A 15,086-nucleotide genomic window follows, 5' to 3' on the forward strand; every position below is an offset into this window, starting at 1 on the left:
CAGTAAATATTTCTAGACTCGTAGCCATAACCGTTTGTTTGGGGGAAGCCGCCCGAAATGCTAACATCGCGCGATGCGCGAAATACGCACGTGACTGAGAGGGTGCTAACAATTTTTTTTGCAAAGACAATCTTTTTGATACAAGGATTGGTTTTATTCTTCTGGGCATGGAGCCAGCAAAATATTTTTTCAATCAAAATTAAAAATGGTTACCGGACATGGTTGTTCGATATTATTTGAAAACGCCCAGTAGATGTCTCTTGTACATCTTGCTCTTGTGCCAATTCGTAAATCTCTTTTTATGATTGTTGCGCCTTCGCTCATAAATGCTTATTTGCGCGACTCTTGAAACAGACGGTGCGCAGCCATGAGACTAGTAAAAATTATTAAGTGGCATTGAATTTTTTAAAACAACATGAGGTGCATAAAATACAGCACCTTGGTCAAAGTTTCCCGTTCTTTCTCTTTGCATTCATTGAGCTTCAGACGTGCTGCATTGTCGAATGATTCCAGGACCTTTTTCCGCATGTTCTTTTCCTTCTGCTTGAGTTCCTCAGGTGAAATTAATGTTCCATCAGACAGGAATACCTGCGAAGTAAAGATATGCGTTTCAATATTATTTTTAGATGTGTATGCAGGGTCACACGCGCGCAGACCCTGGCCCCCGCCATGTCTCTGCTGGTGTAAGTGAGCAATTAAAAATTCAAGCCTGCCGAAGCTACCTTCACACCCGTGTTTCCCGTGCTTGCACGCATGGAATAGCAGCCACCACGATACTCTGTAATTATGTAAAGGCACTTTCCATTCACGTTCATCGGCATGCCGCAAATGTCAGTTCATCATCAAATCGCGTTGCAAATTTACCTCTATAAATAAAAAAACACTATATTTGATTTGACGCAACCTAGGTAAGAAAACGTCTCATAAGAAGAACCTCTCCAGACCCATCATTTTACAGAAATGTTCCTAAATGAATTCTATGCGCTTCTTTATTTTCAGCGTGTTATTTTATCTTATTTGTTTGCTAAGAAGTTTTAGAACTGTGGCGTGTCACTAAGATATACTTGTACAACAGCATAATAAAATGTGTACATAAAGGGCAAAAGGAAATATTGGCAGCAATTATGAGCAGCTGTAAGCGGCACACGAAACCCTCTTTCGTTGGGTGGAACCACGAGAAATGTTTTGTTAAGTGTAAATTAATTCTAACTTCTGAAGAAAAAAACATTTATCTAACGATTATTGTACTCTGTTACTACCCTTTCTGTGCCTGGTCGGCGGCTTCAAGGCTTGACTATAATGGCTGTTTCTCTACATTTAAATCACTTCACCCGGTGTGTAACCGCACTCAGTTTGACAGCTACGCATGCGCACATAATTTTAAGGCGCGTGTAAGTTTTAACCGGCCTCACCTTATGTGCAGTGATAACTGCAATCACAAGCCACTCCCCTACCCGCGTGTCCAGTATATAATTGCCATTTTGTACTACACGTGTAAAGGACGAAAGATCAATTAAATTCATTACATTTTTTTTAAGCGACAAGTTTATGATTGTGCACGTTTTAGAGAGCGAATGACTGTGCAACGCTACAAAATTGCATAGAAAACGTTATTTTGGTTTCGATAAGAGTGCTTCGCCACACGTGTGTTGTCGTTACGTTAGAAGAAAATATCAGGTGGGTTTAGGAACAATCGTCACGATGCTCACTTTGGTGGCATTAGAGAAATAAGATAACTACGCCTTACGGCTCAAAACAGCGTGTCGGCCCGCAATAAAATGTCGAATTTTTCGCGTCACCATTTTCATATCTTCTCTCTTTTACTAGATGTATTTTTATAACAACATAATGATGTAGCATACTTGCTTAATGACAACCACCCCAAAGCAAAGACGAAACACCGACACTTCTACACAAGAATACAGATTAACGGTTGGGCTCTGTGCCACAAAGCTCTGAGGCTTTAACACACCTAGTGTTAAAGGTGCCCCGAGGAGGTTTTAGAGGTCGGCTAAATATGGCGGTAACTCACCCTGCAATCTCTAAGTATCCTAGAAAATCATAAATTCTAATTATGCGCAGCCGGTTTCTCTATTAAGGAACCAATCAAAGCTCGAACACACCTAGGTCATCTCCGGCGATGGGAGGATTGTTCAGGCAGCCAAGACGACACGTGACCAAGGAAAACGCGACATTTCGTTGAGATTGTGAATGCTCTTTAGACAAAATGTGTATGACGCTATAAATAAAAAAGCAAATATGAGTATTAAAAAAAATGTTAACTTTTCACGGTGAGGGAACATAATACTGCAATAATCGTCTCAAAAACAATGCACTATTTTTTTCTTATTTTTTTTCTCTCTCTCTCTCTTTCGTGGGGGTGATGTGTCCGGTCCGACCTAGGGAGCCTTCATGTGCGCTTTGCTAGGGTGATGCCACACTTTGCAATACCACTCGCCGACAAACCAGCAGCCATTTTGGTTCTCGGCGATAATCCGTGGGGCTTATAACCCTCCCAGAAACAAGCACCTTATCTCACAAGTTCGGAGCAGCGTTGTGGAACCCACGGAGGGAGGATTAGCATTTTCCCCCTCGGATGGGACGACCGATGGACACAAAGGCCACTTTCCGACGCACGGGGAAACAATGAGAGGAACAAAATGGCGATTGATAGGGTGTGGGAAAGGGAAACAGGCATTTGGCATCACTCTATGCAAAGCGCACATGAAGGAACCCACTGATCTCAATGACAATTGCTGGATCGCGTTTGCCCGCTCTGCGAATGCGGTCACTGGCGGCCATCTTTAGGTAGAGTTATATTACCTCTACCCAAGGTACAGCTCATGCAACCACTGTAATCCATCCATGGCAGACAGCGTTTTGGCAGGTGTGGTAGCAGGCTGCCGTCAAAATAGGGTGGATGATATTTCGTGCTTGATTGAAATTGTTTGACGAAACATGTTTTTGAAACCAAGCGTGAACGGTAGCGCGATCTTTGAGGACCCGGTGAAAGTTTCACGAAATCGCAGCACCGGGGGAAAAGCAGCACAGCTCGCATCGAAAGTCGCATCGAAGGAAGCATCGAAAGCAGACGCCGTTACGGAGTCTGCTTCCGATGCGAGCTGCGCTGCTTTCCCCCGGTGCTGCGCTTTCGTAGAACTTTGTCCGGGCCCTCAAGGATGAGGCTATCGTTCACGCCGGGTTTCAAGAATCTGCGTCGTCGAACAACTTGAATCAAGCACGAATTATCTCCCACGGTACAGTGTACTAGATCCACGGCTATTTTATGGCACCCGGCCGCCACTGCGCTGTCCGCCATATTACTATGATGGCTAGAGATGATATAACTCTACCTAAAGATGGCCGCCAGTGACCGCATTTCGGTCCATAGGCGGAGCTGGTCAAACGCGATCCAGCAAATAGACATAGAGATCAGTAAAGGAACCCTAGTCCGACCGGTCGTTAGTACTCGAGCGCGCGCTCCCTAGGTTGAATCGTTATCCGGGCTATATGCACAATGAGCAGAGCGTATTCGAGATATCACTCCGCGGTTCCACTGTCCGGAGGCGAGATAATTCTTCGCTTGCTATAGACTGACAGTGGTCCCGGTTTTGGGACACGTTCCTCCCATCACCGTAGATGACCTCGGTGTTTTGCAATTTTTGATCGCTTTTTTAACAAAAAAAATCGTCCGTGTTAGTCTTAGTATAGGGATTTCTGTGATGTTTAAAGCCAGCAGAATAAGTTGTTGTCGTATCTAGGCGATCTCAGAAACCTACACAGGGCATCTTTAAGTGTTCACAATTAAAAAAATATATATATACTTCTGAAAAAAAAAAAAAAAAATGTTGCTCGCTCGGCTGGCTGTTTGATTTATTTATTTATTTTATTTTATTTATTCCAAATACCCTCAGGGCCCGATGGCACTGCAGAGGGGAGTGGGTTACAAGGAGACATCAAAAGAAAACAAACAACAATCCCTAGAATGAAAAAAATATATAATAATGAAATGCTAAAAGTTAACACTCTTAAGGCATTGTCTAAAAGCGATGGAATCGGATATGGATGCCACAGACGCTGGAAGGTGGTTCCATAAGACCGTGGTCTGAGGTATAAATGAATTATAAAAAGTTGTAGTGGTACATTGAGGAATGCCCATCTTCTGTGGATGATCGAGACGTGATGATATGTACAAGGGGGTGTTAGTAACTTGTCACGTAACAGAGGATTATGGTAATAAGCTTTGTGGAAAAGACACAAACTGTTATGATTTCGACGTAATGCAAGGTTAGGTAGGTTCAAACTTAGTTTCATCGATGTTACACTGGAAGTGCGGTGATAATTAGTAAGGATGAAACGAATAGATCTGTTCTGAATTGCTTCAAGAGCCGATATCAATACGTTAGTGCTAGGGTTCCCAATTGAAGAGGCATATTCCAGCTTAGAGCGCACGAGCGTTTTGTAAAGAAGCAGCTTGAGAGACAAGGGAACTGGTGAGAAGTTTAGTTTAATGAATCCCAACGAATGGTTAGCATTATTCGTTATATACTGAATATGAGTTTCCCAAGATAAGTTAGATCAAATATAAACTCCCAAATATATGTAAGATTGTTTCCACTTTTGCAAAAACACAATTGTGTATTCCATGTGCAACTTTTGCGTGGAGCAGCTTGAATCTCCTAACCTGGCAGTCGAACCGCACTAGCTAAATTTTTCGTCGACAGTGGAAAACGAGCCCCACCATACTAGAAGCTACGAAAATCACACTGTCTAAAACTTTAAACGAATATTTGTTTTTAATTTGTTCAGCTTAGCGTGTTTTCATGCAGTACGCTTGAACAGCACAACTTTAGTTAGGCTAAAGCTTCACAAACGCCAGCTGTTGGGACTCGAGTTGTTGGCAGAGTTGTAACGTTGGTCTCGTTGAAGCGGAAATAGCCACCACAACTTGGCTTTTTTAACATGCCATATATACACACACACAATCACGAGCAACTGGCGTTCGTCTGCCAAGCCGTGCAAGCGACACAGGCAATCTCGGAAACTTATAAATGGCAGATTCAAATTTTTTCACAAATTGCTCCCTTCAAATAATATTTTAGACCTACGACATTGCTAAGACTTACTTAACGAAACAACAAAACTTGAGACGACTGAGCGCTACAAAGTAACGAAAGACGCTGGCGAGCATCAAATCTCAGCTACATGACTGAGTAAAATAGGTTCAAATCTAGGGCAGGCTCTTCTGATCAGCATTAGACTCACTCACCTGTTTGATACAATAACAGTACTCCATCAAAGCTTTCTCTCGCGCAAGCTCCGCGAGGTATTCATCTGTTTTCTGTAATGTAAAATACCACAATTCGGCATCTCTATAATTGTGTGTCTTGTGAAGTTAACACAACTGAGAGAACAAAAATAAATAAAAGAAATATTAAATTGTGCTTATCTTTTTTGCAGCATAAAATTAGATTAAGTTTAAATAGTGTGATTGGAAATTATGAAGGACAATATTTTTATAGATGCAAGCTTGCCTAATCAAAGCAATCTAAATCCATGCATATATTATATGGTGTGATATGCCGAGGCTGGAGCTAATATTTTCCACGGATATCGGCGCCGGCACCTAGCAATTTTAACCTTTCATCAAATGTGTATTTCACAGGTGGTTTGCCCTTGTAAAATCACGAGGCGTAGCTCCCTTTCTGTAAAATACAGGACCAAAAAACATGCCAAGGCCAACGGCGGACGGCGACGTAGACGACCGAGTCGAGTGGCGGGGAACGTTTGGCGTTGGGGGCGTCAATTTTTAAGGAGCATTTTAGATCGGGCCTCGGTATTTCAAACACCCTACACTATATGGACTCAAAATATATCTCATTTCTTGTTTATTTAAAATATAAAACTTACTGCTCTGTCGTGGTTTTGCGGGGCTTCTGGTTTCTTGCAAGTTCTAACGTTTTAAGTGACACAAGAGAAACGTGCGTCCGTCGGTTTAAGTTGTTTTCCCCCCCATATTTCAAACAAATTTAACAAAAACTATTTATCGTATATAATGTAATTTTGTTCGGCACCCATATAAGAGACAATATTAATGCATGAGACAAACTGCATGAGTGAACGAATAAAGAAACTCCAATGTTTTCTCTCTAGATAATTCTCAAAGTGTTCATGGCCGCAGATTAACCATTGGCGCATATCCAGTCTCCTAGCTGTACCTTGCGTTCCCCTCAAAAGTGGCAGAACGAAACACTAAATTGGGGTCACAAATTGGCAACGGAAGACATGTTTTGTGTAGGCAGTTGCTTTAACTAGTTCAAGTGCGACGCAAGCTTTACAGCCAACGTTGCAGCGGTGCAAACGAAGTTAACCACAGTAATTTGTGAGCTATCGTCATGTACGGCATTAAATATTGACCTTGTGAATCTGGTTAGTTTGTAAATGAAAGAATGAGGAGTGATATATAAGGGACGTTTCTATTTCAGTTCATCATCATTGGCCACAAAGTAAGGTTATGTCCCATACTGGGGGGTTTGTAAACCCATCTTATACAAGCTTTGTATGAAGCGGGCTTGGACAAAGGAATAGAAAATATATTTTAAAACATTTTTTTTGTTATTTTACTTACCACGACCATAAGGTCAAGCTCCGGAAGTTCCTCGGAAGAAAACACTGGTGTTATTTTCTGTAAAAAAATGCAAGAGGTTTTGATGTTTATTCCAACACGCCTGAGGCAAAAAAAAAATATATATATATATATATATATTTTTTTTTTGTTGATTCCGGTTGAAATTAAGCAACATTAGAAAATTTACTAACCCAATAAATATTAGGCCGTCCTGCCATTTTATTTCCCATTTTAGATATCCTTCTTCTTGGCCACACAGCGGAAGAAGCAAGACTTGACATAGGCCCTCAACTATCCGGATAATTTTACTGTTCTAGGGCCGGCTTGCTAGAAACAGCGTCTCAGCTGAGACTGGGTGAAAGAAAACACTGGCAAATCCAGCGCACGAGAAAACGTCCCTAAAGCACTCAGTTAGGAAACTCACCTTTGAAACCTAGATTACTGGCGTTCACAGAGATGAAACTAAATACGATTACAGCGCCACCCTTTAGCGACGAGTCAAAACATGAAAGTTGCTTTATATAGCTACTGCGAGATGGCGCCACCTAACCTTTGGCGACTAGACCAGAAAAGGCAACTCCGCTTCATTTTTGTTTTTGAAAAAAGTAATGCGTTCTCTTCAGTATCATCTAGGAAGACCACACGCCAAATATTACAAAGTAGTTCTGCCTAGATTTTTCTTAAACGGTCAGCAAACATTGCAACACACCAAGTTGCCAAAATGGGCTGACTCGAGCACACGAATTGAGGCGCACCCAACAGCGCAGTCGAGGTTACGGCGTGAGCGTAGCCAACATTGAGCTAAACGTCGCCACCATTGCCCTCTTTTACTTGTTTTTACTTCTCCAGGCAAGCGTAACTGGTGATGTCGGCAACGTTTCCTCTCGGTGCTCAGTAGGGATGTCGCGAACCACCCTAGGTTCGATTTCGAAAGGTTTCGATATTTGCGAAGCGAACTGAGGTTCGATTTCGAAAAATTTCGATATTTTCGCACCGACCGAGGTTCGAATTCGAAAAATTCGCAACTTTTGATCACAGCAGAGTTTCGAATTCGAAAATTTCGAAGCTTTCACGGTTTCTAAAATTTCGAATTCGAATATTTCGAATATTTTTTTCCTTCAGGTTCGATAAATTCGAAGATTTCGAAATTCTTTGGAAAAAAAATTCGAAAACTTCGAACGCTTCGAATTTATATAGACATGAAGTTCGAACAATTCGAAGATTTCGAATTTCTTTCTGCATAAAGTTCGAAAAGTTCGAAGGTTTCGATTCTCTTTTAACGCTAAATTTTAAAAAAAAAAAAAACTGAAGATTTTGAATTTTTTTCTAATTTAAGTTTTCAAAGTTCGAAGTCCGATTTCCAAGATTTTCCACCAGTTTCAGTTTCAAATAACGCTTTCACGACTCACTGGTTTTCACAAAATAAAGTTAGGGTGTGATATCTAGATTCTGCGAAGTTGGTCAGGCAATTAAATAAGACGACGAGTGTCCCGGACGTGCTAGAATATTTGCCAGTGCAGAATTGTGACCGCCAGCCCCGGGGGGCGGGGGGGGGGGGGGGGGGGGGGGTCTTTAACCTGCATCACGCAGTAGTGGTTACACGAACACACTGTTTCACGAGACTCATCCAGTTCGAAACGGTCAGGGGCGAGCAGGAGGTTGAGGCTCAGAAAAACCTTGAAGCGACCTGGCAAACTATCTCTCCACCCCTTGCACGCTGGTGTAATCCGATCCGGATTACACCAGCGGTTATAATTGTTTATAATTGTCCTGGAGGTTTATTTTCTGGGACGGAGGAATCGCCTCGCAAAAAGCACAAAAGCCGACACGACTCGAGGTCGAGGAGCGTTCTACCATACAAGTGGCGTCGGAAGAGGAAAAACAGGGGGAAAGAGGGTAGCGGGGGGAGGGGGGGGGGGGGCGGGGGGGGGGGGGGGGTTTCAGCCTGTTTCTCCTTCTTGCAGGTATTTCAGACTGTTAAAGAAAACAATACGGGGAAAGAGGGTGTGGTCGAGCTTATTTTGATCTGAAATTATTTATGCATATGTATAGCTACTGTCGCTCTTCACTGCATAAAAGGTTGCGTAGATGGTCACTGTTAGAAACTCGTTGTCAGAAGGCACTACTCGTCACATGCTTAGTGGTTCGGAAGTTCAAAGCTGTCTTTTCGACCTAAATACCTGTGCCGATAGCAAAAAAAAAAAAAGAATAAATGCGGGAATAAAAAGCAGGAGAAAAAAAAACTATCAAGAATTCGTCGGAAGTGTTCTATTCTTGCATATTCAGAGGTTCAGAACTTCGAAACAAGTTTCTTTTACCAAAATGTGTACAGGCTACAAGAAACACGTCCCAGAAACGTGAAGCGCAAAAAAAAAAAAAAAAGTTTTCTTTTAATGACATGCTGAACTTGAACACTATTAGAAATCTTCTCCCATGAGTTAATTTATTCCTTAACGTGAAAAAAAACAATAAATATATTATTTTGTATTGTGCAGATGGCAATGATATGTACTGTCTGTGGTGTTAATTTAAGTGCGATACCTCAAACAACTTAGACGAAAATAAATATCAAGTTTAGGTCATAATTGCATAAAGATACATGTTTGACATTTCTTCCAAACTCACGTTGAATAACAATAATCACATCTTAAGACGGCACTTACCTAGGCTATACGTAGATCATTCTTAAAAAAGTATAACATATCTACCATAAATAGTTCCGGCTGCAGCGTGCTTCAAATCTGGCACAAACGATAATCGTCAAAAACCCGTCGTCCTTCCACGCCCCTTCGGGGATTTATTTCTATAAACCTCAGCACGCCAGAACATTGAAATAAACGACATTGTCTTTCGTAAGGAACGCAGCACCGCGTGTAAAAGTTCGAGAAAAAAAATTACGAATGTACCCCACTGCTTGAAATTAAATAAAACCGTCCGCCGGTCTGTCGAAGTTCGACGAACGTCGAACTTTTACCTTAAAAGTTCGAAGTTCGTCGAACTTCTGACTTTTCAGAATTCGAAAGTTCGAAACTTTTCGAATTCTCTTGATAAATAAGTTCGAAAGTTCGATATTCATCGAATTTTTTGGTCAGTCAAGTTCGAAAGTTCGACAAGCATCGAAGCTTGCAGCGCAAAAAGTTCGAAAGTTCGAAAAAGATCGAAGTTTTTAGCTTAATAAGTTCGACGGTTCGAAAAGCGTCGAATTTCTTAGCTTAACAAGTTCGAAAATTCGACCTCAGTCGAATTTTACGATATAGACAATTCGAAAAATCGAAATCTTTCGAACCGCTTGATTCGATCATCGAAACTTCGATTCGAAAAAAGTTCGCGGCATCCCTAGTGCTCAGCGGTGTCCACGTGATTGGCGTAAGGCTCCTGCGCAGCGCCTTTTCCGGCCGCCCGCCGTGGTGCCGCGGTTACCACCGCCTCCCGCGTCAGAACTGCCGTCGTCGCCTCACTGTTTGTGATTTTTCTCTCTCCGAGATTCGTCCACACTACGGACACTACGTGCGGAGACGTATGCCACAGTTGTGCAGACGTCGTCGAATGTCGTAGACACCAAATCGTGGCCAACGGTGCGGTGCAGACGGCACTTCCGCCTGGAAGTGCAGACGGCACTTCCAGGCGGGAGTGCCGTCTGCACTTCCGGGTTCTTTTATTATTTCGGTCACTAATTATCTCGACAAAGTCACTCTCACATTTGTGATATACATGGACGAAAGTCAAATTATTTTATATGTTTCTCAGAAGCCTCTTCCCTAAAGATGCAGTTTGGGAGCGGAAGTAGCACCGTAGAGAATATTAACTTTGTGGCTACATCTTGTATATTTCATATTAGTGACTTGCATAAACGGTTTTTTGTTGTAGTTGTGTTTTTAGGAAGGAAATTGATTCTTCAACCAGTGAACGCAGTCTGGGCTGGACATGATTTCCAGAAAATGAATGAGCACGGTTATGTTTTGGCAGAGAATCATATGGTGCCCCCAATCCACAGCAAGTCAGTAAGTGGTCTGATGCTGAAGCCAATGGCTTACTGGTAGGAAAGGGAACCATTTGTTGAGCGACAAGAAGACAAAGCGACGAGAACATGAGTGAACCGCTCAAGCTGCTAGATGGAACTGCATATTATGGCGTCTTAAAAGGGCTCTTTAAGGCATAGGCGACTTCCTGTTAAATGTCTATCAAGCAATTCATGTCGGTACCCAACGTCTACTTATAAAGGAGTGACTCTGGGGCATCGGAGCACCACATCAATGTCAGCAACGCTGCAAACGAGTGGACTAACAGCAGAAATCATCTCATCTCCCTGGCGTGACTGAAAACATTTGCTTCTATGAACTACCGGCGCGTAGATGTGGAAGGCCGCTCATCGCTCTTCCACCTCTGCGACCATGTCAAAGAGCTGCAGTTTCCCCACTTATTGAGAAGTTGTGGCTGCCCAATTGTGCATGCGACACGCTGTTCCAGAGAATTGTTTGACATGTTTCAGAACGACCTGACGTACCTGTTTATAAAAGCATATGCCAGACTACTTCAAGACGACTGTGACACCCTGATCATTAGTCGAGTACAGTGGTGACCATCAGTTTGTAGTTGTACTTGACGAAGACATTCAGTGCCGTGTTCATATGGCTGCTCGATCACCTCTGGCTATGACAGTAAAGGTTGTCACCACTGTAATCATTTAGTGGGAAGTCCTTTCTTACCCGAGCCGTCTTTGCTACGACCATGGTCACTTGTTCCGTTAGGGTCTTGTGATGCAGAGGTGACCACCCGAAGCTTCTGTCACCCCAAGCTACAGGAAAGCTATAAGTATGCTGCAAAACAACGCTTGTACTTATTCCTTTGCTTTTTTTTTTTTACTAGGTCAACGCATTGCACTGTTATCCTCCCCACACCGAAAAATTGCATCTTGCGCAGCACAGCTCGCACTTACAGGTAGGTTTCTGGTACGCTGTAAAAGCTGCATCCCCTCATATATCTGTCCGCTTGTTCCATTAGGGTCGTGTGATGCACTAGTGGCCTCCCGACGCTTCTGTCACCCAGAGCCACAGTTAAGTTTTAAGTATGCTGTAAAAACTGCTTGCACTTATGTCTTTACTTTTTTTTTTTTTACTAGGTCCACCCTTTGCGGAGGTATCCTACCCATACCATGGGTTTGCCCCATGCGCAGCAGAGCTCGCAGTTACAGGTAGGCTTCGGGAACACTGCGAAAGCTGCCTCCATTCATATCTCTGTCCACTTGTTCTGTTAGGGTCGTGTGTTGTACAGGTGACCTCCCGAAGCTTCTTTCACCCCAAGCTACTGGCAAGGTCCAACTATGCTACGAAAACTGGTTGCATACATACCTTTGCTCTTTTACTAGGTTCACGCATAGCAGAGGTGTCCACCCCGCACCAGGTATGTGCACCTTGCGCAGCACGGCACGCAGTTACATTTAGGTTTTGGGTACACTGTAAAAGCTGCCTCGACTCATATCTTCGTCCACTTGTTTCGTTAGTTTCTTGTAGTGCACAGGTGGCCTCCCGACGCTACTGTCAGCCCAAGCTACAGGTACGTTCCAAGTATGCTGCAAAAACTGCTTGCGCTCATGACTTTGCTTTTTTTTTTAAATATTAGGCCCACGCATTGCAGAGGTATACCCCACACTTGTGATTTGCACGTTGCGCAGCATATCTCGCAGTTACTGGTAAGTTTCGGGTGCGCCACTGTGAAAGCTATTTGCACTCTTTTTTTTTCTCACTAGCTTTATTTGTGATGCGCAATACACAGTTAGCCTCGCCTTGCCAGGTTGCCGCTATTTGCAGCATTTAAGTTTCCGTGTGCTTCATGAAAGCCACAGTAATCTAACTCATTTCATTCGGGCCATAATGTGCAGTAATTGATGCCTTCGAAGGGCATGGATAATGTGAATTGCAAAAAGACTCAGGGAGACGAAGAGAGTAACCCGAGATGAAGTATGTCACCAGCTGCCTTGCAACATCTTAGCTGCGAGGTTTAATGCAAGATACATTATTTTGTTTCCTCAGCTTCCAGTACGGAAATGATGTGAAGCAGGTAAGTTCGCTCCCGTAAATAGAAGCAATGTGGCAATTATGTTAAACAGCTGTGTGAGGTTTTATATTCCAATGATAATCATTTTGCAACAATTCTGCAGCATGATTTAAAAGTCCGCTCCAAGGAGGATTGAGTCTTGCAGCTGTCCAACCAATGACACTTTCAGTTTTTTATTTTCTACCATTTTTGCCTCAAGGTCAGTCAATGCATTAATACCTGTATTTATTTTTTCAGGATTACTATACACCGTTCCAATGCACTGTCCAGCACGTGTGTGTTTGTCGCTTTTCAGTGTGAACAAAACACGCCCCTTAAGCACAAACTCTTAAGATGGAACCTAGCAGAGGCTCTTTGCTAGAACTGTCTATACTTGCTGACAGCTCCAGAACAGAGGGCGATTGAAAAGATGGATGGAGGGAGGAAGCGTACAGAGACCTGGCGAGGGAGAAAATCTCCTCCCCACCCCTTGCCAGCGTTGCGTCTGCTTCCTCCTCTCGCACTTTCCTTTCCCTCGCCCTTCTCGAATCGTCATTACCTATAGAAAGCACAAGGCTCTCAAGGACAAGACTGCTAGCTAGTAGATGCCATATGGAGAAGCTCTTTACATATACAGGGTGTCACAAAAGAAAATTTACACGGTCTTACCGCAAAAATAAACTAGACATCGCCAAACGCTAATTCTCCGCCCAAAAGAAGAGCTAGAGGTCACAACCAGATGCCAAAGTTTCAGCCCGATCCGATAAGTTAAAATCAAAAGTTATAAGTGATTTTCTGAAAATTTCAATAAAAAAATGGAGCCCATTTTTGCCCGTTTTCGGTTTCTGGTGCCATAGAGCCCCAGGTGTTTGAAAACTCCGTCGTCCGCCATTTTCCCATTGAAATTTTCAGAAAATCACTAATAACTTTTGATTAAGTGATCGGATCGGGCTGAAACTTTGGCATCTGGTTGTGACCTCTAGCTCTACCTTTGGGCGGAGAATGAGCGTTCGGCGATGCCTAGTTTATTTTTGCGGTAAAAAAGACCGTGTAAATTTTCTTTTGTGACACCCTGTATTTCGGTGTGTTCTTGCACATCCTCCGAAAGCGCTGTTGACGAAGATTTTGCCAGAAGCGTTGATGATTAGAATGAAGTTATTCTGGCAGTAAATATTGACTCATCGTCATTCTTTGGTGAGCTTTCATCACCCAGATGTGCACAGAACAAATTTATGCCCGAATCCAAATATTCAAATTATGTCCGTACTGGGTCCGCTGAGGGATCCTACTTCGGACGTCCGACGGATGTACGAAATGGTTATCTTTGGCCGTCCGTCGGATATCCGTCGGACGTTCGTGGATATCCCATGCACGTCCAATATATCCGATACGGATGTCCGTCGGACGTCCATGGTTTGCTGGGATTAGCTCAGTTACGGAACTGCTCATAGACACAAGCAGTGCCCTTCTTCACTCACCGCGACTTGCCTCCTGTCGTTCGACGCGCCACACGGCTGCTAGGGTAACTGCAGCGCAATCTATGGAATACGTACTTTTCGAAGCACAGCGTCTAGGTGGCGTCCCACCGTACTCTATGGAGCGCACAGTTTTGAAACGAAAATCTATATGTCGCTTCGAACGACAGGAGGTGGACTGAAGTGGGTGAAGGGGGTACTTACTTCACTCACGCGGGAGTAATGTAGTAATGTTGCAATCGCCATCAAGCCCGTCAATGCGTAGAGGATCACGTCACATCTCGAACCACGTGATACCCATGTTCTTGCCGGCCAAAGGCCAATGTTGCCTTACGGAGCCGAAGTTTCGGTTTCGATTTCTGCTCGTGTTTATAATTAGATTTAAAAATATATATCCGATTTTCTGCGAAGCAAATGACGCAGTGTCTTTTACTAGGGTAATTGAATGGGAAATCAATCATTATACCGAAATCTTCGGAATTGAGCGGAGTTGACCCTGAATCAATACGTGCTGCCGTGCACTTTCCGGAGTGGCCGTTTCGAAAGAAATGGTGGCGCTGCATTCGCCGTTTGTTCGGTATTCGAGTACGAATCAAAGCACTTTTTAAAGGCAGGATCCTATGGCAGATTTTCAACTGGGTATTCTAGTAGCGTTGGCACGAGCTGAGCGGGATTCAAACCGCATCTAAAGACGCTCGCGCTCCCCATCCCTGGCAGTGCTTTCTTTCACTAATTCTCAGCTGAGACGCTGTTGCAGCAAGCCAACCCTGGTATATCGGTACAGGATCATTTCTGGAATCGGGTCTTTTTGAATACGCTCATCTCGGTTGTATTAGGATCTCATTGCTGATGATTTGTGTACTGTGTGTTCATACCACGTCATCGACACGACTTCTAAAAAGCAACAGGCCCATCTCACTGCCAACAACGCGCTGAAACAGCAAGCAAGT

General features: G+C 43.3%; 1 protein-coding gene across 2 annotated transcripts in view; it reads right to left on the reverse strand.

Moving 5' to 3' along the window:
- LOC8026212 (atlastin-3) overlaps positions 1–15,086 on the reverse strand; it is a 159,835-nt gene that overhangs the window by 24,581 nt on the left and 120,168 nt on the right. The window contains exons 5-8 of one of the 2 annotated variants that reach the window (XM_040211140.2): positions 11,335–11,445; positions 6,629–6,685; positions 5,270–5,341; positions 439–588 (exon numbers count right to left, since the gene is read on the reverse strand). In XM_040211140.2, coding sequence (XP_040067074.1) covers positions 439–588; positions 5,270–5,341; positions 6,629–6,685; positions 11,335–11,445 — 390 coding nt within the window. The remainder of the gene's footprint in view (positions 1–438; positions 589–5,269; positions 5,342–6,628; positions 6,686–11,334; positions 11,446–15,086) is intronic. The other variant, XM_040211141.3, reaches the window with a different exon arrangement.

The sequence above is a fragment of the Ixodes scapularis genome, unplaced genomic scaffold (genome assembly GCF_016920785.2).
Source record: "Ixodes scapularis isolate PalLabHiFi unplaced genomic scaffold, ASM1692078v2 PGA_scaffold0__279_contigs__length_252992795, whole genome shotgun sequence".
Classification (NCBI taxonomy): Eukaryota; Metazoa; Arthropoda; class Arachnida; order Ixodida; family Ixodidae; genus Ixodes; species Ixodes scapularis.